This window comes from Dama dama, chromosome 29 (genome assembly GCF_033118175.1).
Source record: "Dama dama isolate Ldn47 chromosome 29, ASM3311817v1, whole genome shotgun sequence".
Classification (NCBI taxonomy): Eukaryota; Metazoa; Chordata; class Mammalia; order Artiodactyla; family Cervidae; genus Dama; species Dama dama.
The window spans coordinates 68765372-68779910 of record NC_083709.1 but is presented as its reverse complement, the minus strand read 5'-3'; the positions used below and the strand labels follow the sequence as shown (position 1 = coordinate 68779910).

Below are 14539 nucleotides of genomic sequence, written 5' to 3'. Positions count from 1 at the left end.
CTGTTGACCTTTTCCGCCTCTTTGAAATACTCTCTTCTCTATGCTTCTGTCAGCCACACTTTTCTGGTTTTCTTCCAGTACTTCTCAGTCTCCTTTGCTGGATCATTCTTCACCCAGCTGCTAGAAGTGGAGGTCCTCACAGTAGTTCACTCCAAGGACCACTCCTCTTACTCCCTGGCCTTCTCTTCCTCAGTGATCCTACCCATGTCCACGCTTTCCCTGGCCACCAAATACCTAGAAGACTCACAAACTTGAATTTCAAGCCCAGACTTGGTCCAGAATTGTATGTCCAACCACACAGTTAGCATTTCTTTCTGATGTGTTGAAAGCTTCTTAAATTCAGTGTCTTAAATGGAGCTCGTGATTTTCCTCCCTGTCCTGTTTCTTTATCCGCACCAAACTTGGATCTCTTCTAATTTCCCTCAACAAGTGAATGGCAAACACCACCATCCTTCCAACTGTGCAAGTCAGAAGCTGAAGCGTCATCCTCTCCCTCCTCTCTAGCCAACCTGTTAGTAGGTCCTACTGCTCCTACCTCCTGAACACCTTGAGTTGACCACCATCATCGAGGATGACGTAAAATTACCTCACCTGGACCTGTGCAACCATCTCCTCATTGGTCCTTCCTCCCTCCTCTCTTGCCTGCCTCCAACCTGATCCCCACTTGCAACCAGAGTAACCATTTCAACACATAAATCTGATCCCACCATCCTCATGCCGGAAATCCTCCAATTACTCCCCACTGTGTTTAGAGCAAAGACAAACTCCTTCACACAGGGCCTGGCCCTGCCCCACCTCCCCAGATACTTGCACCTCAATTCTCCACCCCAGCCCCACTTGCCTTCTTAGCCCCCCACACTCTCCACATTCCCTGCCCCGACGCAGCCTTTGCACAAGCTCTCCCCTGTGCTTGAAATGTTCTTTACTACGTCTTCCAACAGACCTTAGCTCCAGCATGGCTTCCTCAGAAAAACCTATTTTGACTTCCCTACAAGTCAGTGTTCCCGACTCTTGGGACCTTCGAAGCCTTCTTCTGCCTGTGCTTTTGGTGCCTCATATGAGACAGCAAGTCTCCGCTGACCTCCTCAGACCCCTGTGGATGCCTGTGTATGGGGGGTGGCTCCCCCCCTCTCCCCTCATGACCCTCCCCTGCCTTCACTTACTGACGGGATGAGGGAATAATGCAGGAAGAGCTCCATGTCCACCGAGCGGTCACAAGTGCCGTTCAGCCTCCCGGTCCTGAAAAACAGCCAAAACACTCATTCACATCACCAGTCACGGCTGTGGTCATTGACCCTTCAGCCTCGAGCATCACTGTCAGGAATCTGACTTGTAGCCCACTGAGATCATCTCATCTTTTTTAACGTCACTTTCTGAGCCAGTGCCGCTCGCCTGTGATGTGTCTTCCCTAAGTGGATTAATCTTCTTTCTTAACTCTTTCTCCAGCTTAATTATCTATACAACTGTCCTACTAACTGGCTCTAACTCCTTTTCTTGGTGACATAGTCCAGGACAGATTCAGCTTTCCTTGGAGCCCAAAGCTTATCATTTGGATGTCCTTTTCACATAGAACTACAAAAATATCTTACCTGCTCATATTTTAAAGAAAACACATCACCATGTAAACAGTTAACCAAGGTGCCTCCCGCCCTCCCAGAGCCTTGGTGGGGTCCTGCAAGTGAGAGGTCCTGAGACTTAAGCTCTAGAAACTTCACAGGAAAGCGGTCTTTCGACATGGTCTTTCATAATCAGAGGTCAAGAAGCATCTGCTCACTCTGATTCACTGCTGGGCTACTGGGGCAGGACAGCAGTCATCTGGATGACAGGCTGTGGACTCTGTCCTCTCCAGACCTCACAGCCTGCAGGACAGGGCCGCTGGGGTCTCACGTCTGAACCACATCACGGCAGGCTTGTGGCCCCTCTTCGAGAGGGAGCTGCTCCTCTTCATCACTCTGACTTGCACTGCACCACCTCGGCACACGCTCACCCTCCATGCCCCACTCCTGCAGCATCCATTTGGCCATTCCCCAGACTTCCCTCCTGGCTAGATTTCTCCTCAGAAGTCTCAGGGAAGAGCACTTCTCAGGGGAACCCATGAACATCACGTGTGTGTGTGGGTGCTAAGTCAGTTCAGTCGTGTCCGACTCTTTGCAACCCCGTAGACCGTATACAGCCTGACAGCCTCCTCTGTCCATGGGATTCTCCAGGCAAGAATACTGGAGCGGGTTACCATGCCCTCCTCCAGGGAATCTTCTCCACCTAGAGGTCGAACTCACATCTCTTGTCTCCTGCAGACCCTCCTAATGGTGATGTCTAAACCATATGAGTGAAATATCCTAGAAGTGGTGGGGTAGTGGTGGGGGGGACACATGCTGTTATAAATTTGGTAGGACTGTAAAAGTCAGAATTCTATTTTTGGAAGGTAAATTGAGCACATACATCAATCTCCCCATCCTATACAAGAGCCTCAAACTTTTAAAGAAAGGAAAAAATAGCCATATTTGAAAGCAGGAAAGAAGTCTATCAGGTACATAGAAACTACCAGAAGATGCTGAATGATGGAGTGCAATTAGGACAAGATCAAAGAGAAAAAGCATTAACCAGCATGGCGGTAGACTGTGACCACGAAAAAAGGGCTCTGCATCCACATGCAAGACGCTGACACAGGTGGGGGCTGTTGACAGACCACAAAATGAAGAGTTGGGGGGGCCACAGACCCAAGCGTCCTCCCACCATGCTGACCAGCCAGGGGCAAGGAGTTTATCTCTCTGGGAATAGTATACATGCGTCACAGAGAGAAAAGCAGTGCCTCAGGTCACAGGTGGCACCTGGGAGGGACCAGGCTCTTTGGATGAAGATCGGCTGCTGCGGTACCCCATCCATCGGTGCCTCCCACCTCAGCACACTTCAGTATTAGCCGCTGCAGCAGCTGCCACCCACACCCCAAATAAATATCCCCGTGGAAAGCTCCAACACAAAGATAAGCACCCAATCCAGAACCATCAAACATGAGGAAAGATTACACTTTAAAAGGGAGCCAAAAATTCAACAGACAGAGGCGCTTACTCCTGAGGAAATGAAGCTAATACAGAACTTCTTTGAGACAAAGTACAGAGGAAATTGTCCACAAGAAGAATGAACCTAGGAGGAAGTTGTTGTTTAGTCACTAAGCCATGTCCAACTCTTTGCGACTCCATGGAGGGTAGCCCGCCAGACTCCTCTGTCCATTGGATTTCCCAGGCAAGAATAACTGGAGTGGGTTGTCATTTCCTTCTCCAGGGGATTTTCTTGACCCAGCGATTGGACCTGCATCTCCTGCATTGCAGGCAGATTCTTTACCACTGAGGCACCAGGGAAGCCCCCTAGGAGGAAGTAGAGGGATGCAAAAAGTCATAATAAGCAAAGAAATGAGCAAAACTTCCCATTATTCCCAAGCACAGAATTTTAAACACAGACAAATATATATTAACACACACATTGTTAGAAACACAAGGACTCAAAAAGACCTGTTCTAAAAGAAATACTGGAGAAAATTCTCAATTAAGAAGAAAAACGAATCTAGGAGGAAGGGGAAGAATTTAAAAGCAACAACAAACATAGGAGTTAGGGGGGAAATATCTAGATAAGTAATTACTGTGAAATAAAATGTTTGAAATGTCCATTTGGAGTTGAAATACCAGATGATACCTCACATGGAAGGGTAGGAACACATGTGGATATAAAGGGAAGTGAAATGATGACCAAGTTCTTGTCATGTTTAGGAGGATGGTGTAGAAATCTGTTTTATTTTTCTAGGATTTATAAGTAAAATATAATTCTAAGTACGTATGTCAAAAGTCCACAGTAAGCTACCAGAAGGATATAAATGGAAAGCAAATCAATGTACTCAAAAGTGAATATGAAGAAATAAAAATTCAATCACTCCAGCAAGCCACAGGAAAAGAAAAAATGAAATAAAGACCAAAATTGAAACACAAGAACAAAACTGTCCAAAGAACAGTAAGCCACCAGCAAGGGATAAAATACAAATATTCAACAAATTCTTAAAATTTCAACTAGTAATAAAAGGGGAAATTAAGATAAATGCTGCCTTATCTATTTTTAATGTCTATCTATTTGCATGGCTGCACGGGGTCTTAGCTGCAGCACGCAGGGTCTTCAGTCTGTGTTGCAGCATGTGGGATCCTCAGCTGCAGCATGTCAACTCTATGTTGGGGCATGTGCGATCTTGTTCCCTGGCCAGGGATCGAACCTGGGTCCCCTGCATTTGGAGCATGGAATATTAGCCACCGGACTGTTGCCCTAATGGTCTGGGAGCTAGCGATGAGAATGAAGACAAAACAGGAAGTCTGGTGCAATGGGTCAGGGGACCTGCAGCCTCTACTGGACTGAGGGAGTAATTTTGAATAATGGTTCCTGTGGAATTGTATGGGACTGATCCCCTCAGGGGTATGCAGTCTCTAATTGCTCTCATCAAAATCAGTCCTGCGATCCTCACAAAAGGCTGCATTGGCTGGTGCATAAAGTCTTTGACCATTAATATTACCACTCATTCAGATCATCCAATTATATGGCATGTTTGTGGCCTGTCAGCCCCATTCCCACAACTGGATAAAGGAAGAGGGCAAGGAGAGATTTGGAGATTGGCTTTAAGTCTTAAAAAATTCCACATTTGGGATGGACATTATTCCGATAAAACTCATTATTTATTGACATTTAATACCAGTACAAACTGGACATTTTATAGTCAGTCTTGTGTGAGAGATTCTTATGTGTTCTTGAAAGGAACAATTTTTGTCAGTGAAAGTGTACAAGAACTTTCTTGCCAGGACTGAAAATTATATACTTGCTTAAATTCTTCAGTTTATAATTCTAATCACTCATTTGTTTTATTAAGAAGGAGGTTGGGAATATGGCTTCCAGTAAATCAAACCAGAACTTGGGAAGGCTCTCCTGAAACACATGCTCTTTTAAAGGTTATAAAGAAAGTACTACAACGTTCCAAAAAGTTTAATGGGCTCCTTATAGCAGCTATTGTGGGAATTACTGCTATAGCCCCGAGCGCAGCAGTAGCTGGAGAGACACTGCATCAATAAACTATACAAACGACTACGTTTGTCCAGCAGCGGCACCAAGATGCAGTTCTGCCCGGGGAAGTCAAACCCACATAGACCAAGAAATTAATGAACGACTGGTTGATTTAGAAAATGCAGTTCTACTAGGGGACGAAGTACAAAACCTAAAATTACAAATCCATCTTCAGTGTGATTGGAATATCTCTTCATTTTGTGTCACACCTCATAAATATAATCAAAGTGCATATACTTGGGATCGATTATTTAAACATTTGAGAGGACATGTTCATAATAATCTATCCTTAGATATTTCCCAACTATGGCTACTATTTCTAATATGCAGAATGTTTACTTACAATTACTCCCAGAAATTGATTTATTTGCAGAAACTGAGGAAAGCTTACATAAACTTAACCCCGTGATGTGGATTAAAACTTTAGGAGGAGGATTGCTTGGTACTATAATCAGGATGTATATTTTTAACTGTTTTGTGTCTAGTCCTCAGATGCACGAGAAAAACCATCTGAGAAGTGATGAAGAAAAAAGTTGCTCAGATGGTGTATCTACTCCTGAAAAACCAAAAGGGGGGAAGATGTAGTAGGGATTTCTAACAATGTACTTTCACAGCCTTGAGAAATTCCACAGAAATAGCACCTGGAAAAACAGCATATATTAAGAAGCTGTGTTAATGATTATCTTTCATGTTTTTCTTAACAATAATCTCCTTGTTACAAACCCCAAGGCCAGACCCAGAAGGGAGTGTGACTGGGATCCTGAAAGCATGGACCTTGGAACTCCGGGTTAGCGTCAGGCCTGAATGCTGCCTACGCACTTGCTGATTGTTCCCAAGACTAGCCCAAAAGTGAGCGGCCTGGGGTAATAACAAGGAGATCTGGACTATGTCAGTGTAGTGTCTTGGGAAAGATAAGATCAAAAGAGTCTTGTAGTCTGCAATTAGGAATAAAAGCTGGGCTCAGAGTGGACTCTGTACCTCAGTCCAATAGAGGCTGTAGGCCCCCTGGCCCATTGCACCAGATTTCGTGTTCTGTCTTCATTCTCGTCCCTCGCTTCCGGGCCATTAGGGCAACACCGGGCCGCCAGGGAAGACCCTGTCTTATCTATTGAAGCGGGAGCTACTGACAGGACTACTCAGAATCACTGACAGTCAAGACAAGTTGGTATTCATTTACTGGTAATCAAAGTGCAAGGAGAAATAGCCATTCTGAGGATTAATTTTGCAATATATACCAAGAGCTGTTAAAATATAGCAATTCCACTTCTAGGAATTCTAATTCTAAAAAACATACACTAAGGAAATAATCAGAGAGATGACTGGGGACATGTACTAGAATGCTAAAATTTTCATTCTTCCTCCCTCCATCCCTCCTATGTGTGCTTAACATTTTAAATGTAAATTATGCTTATTGTAAAATATTCAGAATATTTACAAATGTAAAAAGTACTAATAAAAGCCCTTTTCCCTTCCATAATTATGTTTTTGTAACCTGTAGTTTCAAGCAAAAATGGGATCAGACTAAAGTTGTCTGATTTGATTGATTTCTTCATTTAATCAATAAAGGAAAGGGAAAGATTTTTATTAAAGAAGGGCAATTTCTCATGTCAGAATATACAGACCCACAGAACTCTTTCAGTGGGGTGACTCTGCCTGCACATATTCACTGCTGGACCTGTCTCCTGCTTGGAGGGCTGAGACGAGAGTCTGGCAGTGGCTAGATGCAGGTGAGCTCAGAGAGAGTAGAGAGCAGAGCTCTCTAAATAAGAGCTCTATCCATGCATGAACAGGTGACCTTGACTTGAGGTCAACCCAAGTTAGAAGGCCACTGAGACCTCCCTTCTTGGTCTCTGAAACACACTACTTCCTTTTTTTTTTTTTTCATTTATTTTTATTAGTTGGAGGCTAATTACTTTACAATATTGTAGTGGTTTTTGTCATACATTGACATGAATCAGCCATGGATTTACATGTATTCCCCATCCCGATCCCCCCTCCCACCTCCCTCTCTACCCGCTCCCTCTGGGTCTTCCCAGTGCACCAGGCCCGAGCACTTGTCTCATGCATCCAACCTGGGCTGGTGATCTGTGAAACTCACACTACTTCCTAATGGGTCCAGGGCTGTTGGGGCAGATCTGCTGAGGGGTGAACCGAAACACAGCACCCCCAAGTGTAGAAAATCTAATTTTCACAGATGACAGCTTGGAACTGTGTTTGTGATACATTGTTAAGGGAAACATCTTATAAAACAATATGATCCCAAGTTGTGAAGAGTGGTTATCTCTGTGTAGTGGCATTTGAGTCCATTCTACTTTTTAAAAGGGATTTTCCTGAATTTTCCAAGGGTACTGCATAGATGTAGTGCTTGACAACTGCTTAGAACAGTGCTTAACACAAAATAGACAGCAATAAACATACTCTAAATGAATGACTGGGTTTCGTAATCAGGGAAAAGACTGGAGGTTTTCTGCTCAGTTCCCAGAGCAGATAAAACACCATTCTGAAGGGAAGCTGTCCAAGAATCAGCATAAAGTGAAAACATGCAAGATTTGTTCTATGATGGGGTATAAATTATAAATCTCTCATTAATTAAAAAGATAGAAAAATTTAAAATTATCTAATAAATACAAAATAAAAAAAATTAAGATTGAAAATAAAAAGTAATGAGGATGAGTCCAAGCAAAGACACAGAACTGGTCCATCTAGAGCACAGGTCAGCTGCATTTCTAACTTCTTTCTCTGACACTCCTGTGCAGATCGCCTGCTGGGGGCAGAAACGAGACTCTGCGCCCCACAGTCCTGCTTCCTTTGGTCCTAAGGTTATCACTCTACGGTCATCATACATATGATAATCGCTTTTATCGATTGATGTCACTATTGTGTATCACCATCTCCTTAGGAATTCTGCTATTTTGCGTTATCTTATGTAGTCTTTACAAGTAGCAGATTTTAATAACTCCTTTTCAAAATGAGGAGCTGGAGCCAGGAGAGGTTTCCTAACTGGCCCAGGAGGGGCGAGGCTGGGAGCCAGGCACCGCTGCATGACACCATCCTCCCAGCCCCTGCTGCTAGCTCACGTGGCTCCTCAGAGCTCCGAGAGTTCGCTGACCTTCCGGGCTGTGGCTGACTCATCTCTGACCCCAAATCCAGCCCAGGACCTGGCACACACAGGATTAGGGCATGTTTGCTAAATTCCATGGGAACTGCCCCTCAGGAAGTTGAGGTCTAAAGAGGACCAGTGAGCAGAAAACGTCCCAAAGCCCAGGTTATTTCAAGTCCAGCTCAAGGTGCTCTGTGAGTGCGGCACCGGCCACCCTGGGGGCAGAAAAAAGGGAACTGGTTCCCGCTGCTGAGCGCAGAGAAGGGTTGAGAAGGAGGAAGAGGTGTGTGCAGTATGTTTGTGTGTGTGTGTGTGTGCGTGTGTGTGCGTGAGCATGCCTGTCCGTGTGATGCCTCCAGCAATCAATGAGGCAGCCTGTGTGCCAGGGCCTCTGGGGTCTGCCCAGCCTCAGCTTTGTGAATCCCTTCAATCCCCTAACACACAGCCTCCTCCTAGTCCTGCCTGGAGCTGGAGGCAGATGTGCTAGTATGCTCAAGCTGGCTTGTGCCAGCTTAGGACTGTCACATCATCAGGAATTTTGCAAGCCAGTTTGTAAACACCACTACTGGTAAAAATTAAAATATACAAATGTATAATTAAGTAAATTATTCAAAAGGAAAGTAGTAAAGCCTGAAAACCCATCACCTCCTAATTACTTTGCTACCTTTGGCTGTGATTTCTCTCTGGAGGTTATCTGTTACACGGGCAGAATGAAAACTCTGTGCTGTGGATTGTGCTACTCCCGTGCCCCCCTTCACACCTCCATTCAGCAACATCACATCGTGAGCTTGAAATCAGCCGGGCTGGGAGTATTTATACCAGGGAGATGGAGGAGCACTACAAATCAGGCTCTGATTTATGTTCTGAGACTGTCTAGAATGTGACAGAGAAAATATTAACAAGGCAGATTAAATTTAAACATGTTTGTAGCCATTACATTATGAATAGCAAAAAAAAAAAAAAAAAAAGGAAGTATTCTTCTAGAATTTAAAATTCTTATCTCATTCATCCAAAAAGGAGTTTCTGGCAAATGAAACTCTGACTCACACCTTGTTTCCACTGTTGCAGGTTTGGCTTACTCATTAATGTCAATAAATATATCAACCAACACTCATGTCAGAAATAAACTCATGGGTCAATGGCAGGTTGACTTCATATACAAGAGTTCTGGCAAAAATCAATGCAAGCATTCTGTGAGATTTAATTGGGTCTGTGCAGTTTGCAAGAAAGATCATTGTATATTTGTTATTTGTAAATTGTGTGTGATAATCTATTCTTTCGGTGCAATTCCCTGCTTTTGGACCAAAGGAAAGTTTTCTTTCTTGGGTCGCAGAGGGACTCTTTCTACCTCCTCAAACGCCAGACCCCATCTGCTACTCTGCCCTGAGCATCTGGGGTCAGCCCACTCCAGACTGAGTGCCCCCACCCCCAGCTCCAACCCAGTGCACGTCCACGGGCAGCTGACTGGCGTCCCTGGCCCCCTGCTAGGTGAGCGAGTGTCTGGGGCTCCCCTGCCCTGGGCTCCTGGTCACATAGTGGACTGAAGTCCTTCGCCTGGTTAACCAGTAGCCTGAGTGCTCTGCCCACCTGGCCCGTGACCAGTGTCCCGCTCCACGCTACAGGTTGGGGGGCGGGGCAGGCAGAACACAGCAGTTCTTGCCCAGAATGGCCCCTCTGTCCTCCAGAGCTGCCAGCCTCCTCTGAGGCCCTCATGTAGAGGCACTTGGCCAGGAAATACCACTTGGAGCCCACCCAGCCCCGCTCCTAAAAGTGCCGTGGCTTCCTAGTCTCAGATGAGCCCAGGGTCTCAGTTGTGAACTGAGATAGTTGGACTGCTTGGGACTCAGTCCACAATCATGGCAGGGAGCCCACTTTGTGGAAAAGTCTTCATATGTCTGTGTCCCCCACTAGAGGAGGTGCTCCCCAGGGGCAGGGACCTTCCTCATTCTTCTCATGTGCTTGGCTCCTGACCCACCATGTGGCAACAACAGGTGCCCACTATGCTCAGTCATTCAGTCGTGTCTGACTCTTTGCGACCCCATGGACTGTAGCCCGCCAGGCTCCTCTTTCCATGGGATTCTCCAGGCAAGAATACTGGAATGGGTTGCCATGCCTTCCTCCAGGGGATCTTCCCAACCCAGGGATCAAAGCCAGGTCTCTCAAGTTGCAGGCAGATTCTCTACTGTCTGAGCCACCAGCGAAACCCTGGTGCCCACTAATGCTTCCTAAACAGATAGATGGGAAGTTAACCTTTCTCAAGGGCCTACAATATGCTAAGCTATCCCTCAAGGGTATGCTTTTATTAACTAATTTCAGCTTCATGATAGCCCTGTGAGAGGTACTGTCATCACCCCATTTCACCGATGAGAAAACTGAAGCACAGAAGGTAAAAGGACTCACATCCAGGCTTCCCCAGCCAGTGAGCGGCAGAGTCTGCAAGAGATTCGGGTTCAATCCCTGGGTCAGGAAGATCCCTGAGAGGAGGGCATGGCAACCCACTCCTGTCTTCTTGCCCAGAGAACCCCACGGACAGAGGAGTCTGGCAGCCTATAGTCCATGGGGTAGCAAATAGTAAGACATGCCTGAAGTGACTGAACACTTCATGTGCAGCTGGGAATGATCAGCTCTGGTTTGTAACCTCCATCAGAGGGCTGTCTTCATGCACATGTGAGTCCTCAGATCTACCCAGAGGAAAAGCCTGGGGTTTGGAGTTAGAAACCTCTTGAGCTGGGGTGAATCATTTCTCCTTCTGAATCCTTGGTTGCTTCATCTGTAGAATGAATGGGATGCCAGCACTTCCCTAGACCCTTAGAGAATGAATAGGAATGGTGATTTGTTAACTGAGAAGCACCATGCTTGCTGAACCTCAGGCCAGCTTCCTCCTTCCCTACGACTGCCTCCCATAGATGCTATTTCATGAGATAGGAGTGGAGTATTCCAAGCAGCAGCCTGGCCCCCAGCAGACCCTAGGGTCCCTCCTGGAGGTGGGGTCTGACATTATCAAGAGATACAGGAGCCACATAGCCAAGGAGCTGAACTCCTGGCTGGACGTCTTGGCTCCACTGTTTAACCAGCTGGTCAGCTGACTCGGAGAGACAGAATCAGCTCAGCCAAGCTGGGAACAGAGCTCTTTTCCAGGGCAGAAGGACTGCAAGGATTTTCCTCTCTTGAGCAGGGCACTGTAGTAAACAACAGTGCTTCACAGAAATGGCAATCCACTCCAGTATTCTTGCCTGGAAAATCCCATGGATGGAGAAGCCTGGTAGGCTACAGCCCATGGGGTCGCATAGAGTCGGACATGACTGAGCGACTTCACTTTTCGCTTTCCCTTTAACTCATCACCAAGGTCTCACTGGATCCTTGGAGTACACCAGTCAGAGGCAGATGGTCCCTCGTTCTTGGTGGGACTCAAACACACCTGATAACTTTAAGATGACCTATTGACTGGCCTTTCGTCTCTGGCCTGGTTCTTTATTCCATCTTCTCCCAGGGCCTCCCTGTTTCCTCCTCTGGGTGTCCAGATCTCTGCTTATTCTCCTTTGCCCTGACCTTACCCCTTCAATGGGAGCTTACTGTTCAGAGAAGAATGGTCTGCATCTGTTAGCTACCCTCCTTTTGGAGGGAGTGTATGGAAGTGTTTTCACCCATGTCTGGCAAGTTTAGGCAGAGTTACCATGCGAAAAATGGGTGATTGAAGAAGACAAAGGCCCATTTTTTTTTTTTTTTTGCTCCCTTCCACTCTTAACTGTCCTAAAAAGCACCATTCATTTTTATTTCTTTTATAACCTCACCTTTGTTTACTGTGCTTTTCCTAATAACTTCTTCTAACTGACTCCTCACCCTAATATCCTTTTTTGTCTTTAGCTGAAGATGGTATTTATGGTGACAACTTCAGTCATTTGGGAGAGTTCACTCAGTTTTCCTAGGTGTCTCCCATGTATGCAGGAGGTATACACGTGCATGCGTGCTAAGTTGCTCCGGCTGTGTCCAACTCTGTGCAACTCTGTGGACTCTAGCCTGCCGGGCTGCTCTGTCCATGGGATTCTCCAGGCAGGAATACTAGAGTGGGTTACCATGCCCTCCTCCAGGGGATCCTCCCTACCCAGTAATCAGACTTGTGCCTTTTACATCTCCTGCATTGGTTGGCAGGTTCTTTACCACTAGCACCACCCGGGGAGCCCATACAGAAGGCATACATGTTATTAAACTTTTGTTTATCTCCTGTTAATCTTTTTTTTATTATAGGAATATCTTGGCCAAGAACCTAGAATAATAGAGGAAGTATTATTTTTTCCTTCCCTACAATAACATCTTGCAACAATCTAAACAGAGACTCCCCTGACACCAGGAAGCAATGGTTCTACTTTTTGAGTAGTCTTTTTAGTTTTAGAATCATTTAAGATAAAATGTTTAAGTTTAAATGTTTGAGTGAGAATTCTTAATTCATGACATCTAGCTAGACGTGACTTTACAGCTCTCAAATGCCTTTCATATTCTTTTCTCATATGATCTTCACAAAGCTGTGGGTTAGGACAGGGGTTAATAGGTGAGGAAACTGATTAATAGATGAGGAAACTTAGGCTTTAAGATCTACTAGAAACTACAGAGCCAGGTTCCAAACCCAGACCCTCTGAGCTCTTCCCACTCTAGTCTGTACCTTCAAAATGAAGACAAACTGAAATCTGTTCAGTGACCCAAGAACCTCTCTGTGGGTCTTTGCTCAGTGCCAGCTGCCAGATTACATAAACCAGGCCTTCTTCCCGGTCCCATGAATCACCAATAGCAAAGAAGACATCATCAGGTTTCTCAAAAAACTAAAAACAGACTACCATATGACCTAGCAATTCCACTTTTGGGTGTATATCTGAAAAAACAAAAACACTCATTTGAAAAGATACGTGCACCACAATGTTCGTAGTAGTGTTATTCACAATAGCCAAGATATGGAAGCGACTCAAGCGTCCATCAACAGATGAATGGATAAAGAAGATCCCCTTTTCAGCCATAGAAAGGACAACATGTTTGCCATTTGCAACAATATGGATGGGCTTGGAAGTCATGCTAAGTGAACTAAATCAGACAGAGAAAGACAAATATCAAACGATATCACATATACGTAGAATCTAAAAAGTATAACAAACTAGTGAATATAACAACAGCAACAAAAAAACACAGATACAGAGAACAAATTAGTGGTTACCAGTGGTGAGAGGGAGGGCTTCACAGGTAGCACTAGTCATAAAGAACCTGTCTGCCAATGAAGGAGATGTAAAAGGTGTGGCTTTGATCCCTGGGTGAAGAAGGTCCCATGGAGAAGGGCATGGCAACCCACTCTGGTACTCTTGCCTAGAGAATCTCACGGACAGAGTAGCCTGGCTGGCTGTGGTCCATAGGGTTGCAAAGAGTCAGACATGACTAAAACGACTTGACGCCTGCATGCATGCAGTGGCGAGAAGGAAGGGGAGAGGGGCAAAACAGGGGTAGGAAAGGAAAAGGTACAAACTATCACGCATAAAATAAACTACAAGGATATATTGTACAATATAGGGAATATAGCTAATATACAATTAGCTCAGACAGTAAAGCGTCTGCCTGCAATGCAGGAGACCTAGGTTCAATTCCTGGCTTGGGAAGACCCCCCAGAGAAGGAAATGGCAACCCACTCCAATACTCTTGCCTGGAAAAGCCCATGGACGGAGAAGCCTGGTAGGCTACAGTCCATGGGGTCACAAAGAGTCAGATACGACTGAGTGACTTCACTTTCATATGGAATATAGCCTATATTCTATAACTATACCTAGAGTATAACCTTTAAAAATTATGAATCACTATATTGTGCAACTGTAACTAATGTTGTACATCAACTATACTTCAACTAAAGTGCTTCTTTTAATTAAAAAATTACTTTTTTAATTAAAAAAGAAGACAGTTGCCAGGAACATGCTGTTGTCCAGCATGCCATGTCTCAAGCTGGGCCCTGATAACTCACCTTGCGTTTGGGGGAAGCATCTTGGTGGAAAAGCACTGCTTGCCACCCTGGTGAGCAATCTGCTTCTCTGAATTGTTCTTGGCTTCTCTGGCCTCTGGTTGAGTGCTTCTGATATTCTGATGGTCTGCCCAGTTTCTGTCACATCATCCAAAAGCCCTCAGAGAAAAACAAACATCCAGTCAAATATTTACCCGAGAAATGACAGCATGTGGTGGTGGCCTTCTTGTTTGGGAACACTATGGGCTATTCTTTGGCTCTTCCACCCTTCGCGTGCTTTCTCACTCAAAGTCAGGAACTGCCCTCCCAGTTCCTCTTTCTGAGACTCCTGCAGACTCTTTTAGTCCCTGCTGGCTGTGGGCACT

General features: G+C 45.3%; 1 protein-coding gene across 1 annotated transcript in view; it reads right to left on the bottom strand.

The window, feature by feature from the left end:
* LOC133048703 (stimulated by retinoic acid gene 6 protein-like) overlaps nucleotides 1-14527 on the bottom strand; it is a 40483-nt gene extending 25956 nt beyond the window's left edge. Inside the window, exons 1-2 of the mRNA XM_061132490.1 lie at nucleotides 14178-14527; nucleotides 1164-1239 (exon numbers count right to left, since the gene is read on the bottom strand). Coding sequence (XP_060988473.1) covers nucleotides 1164-1239; nucleotides 14178-14197 — 96 coding nt within the window. The 5' untranslated portion in view covers nucleotides 14198-14527. The remainder of the gene's footprint in view (nucleotides 1-1163; nucleotides 1240-14177) is intronic.
* Between the last annotated feature and the right edge of the window lie 12 nt (nucleotides 14528-14539).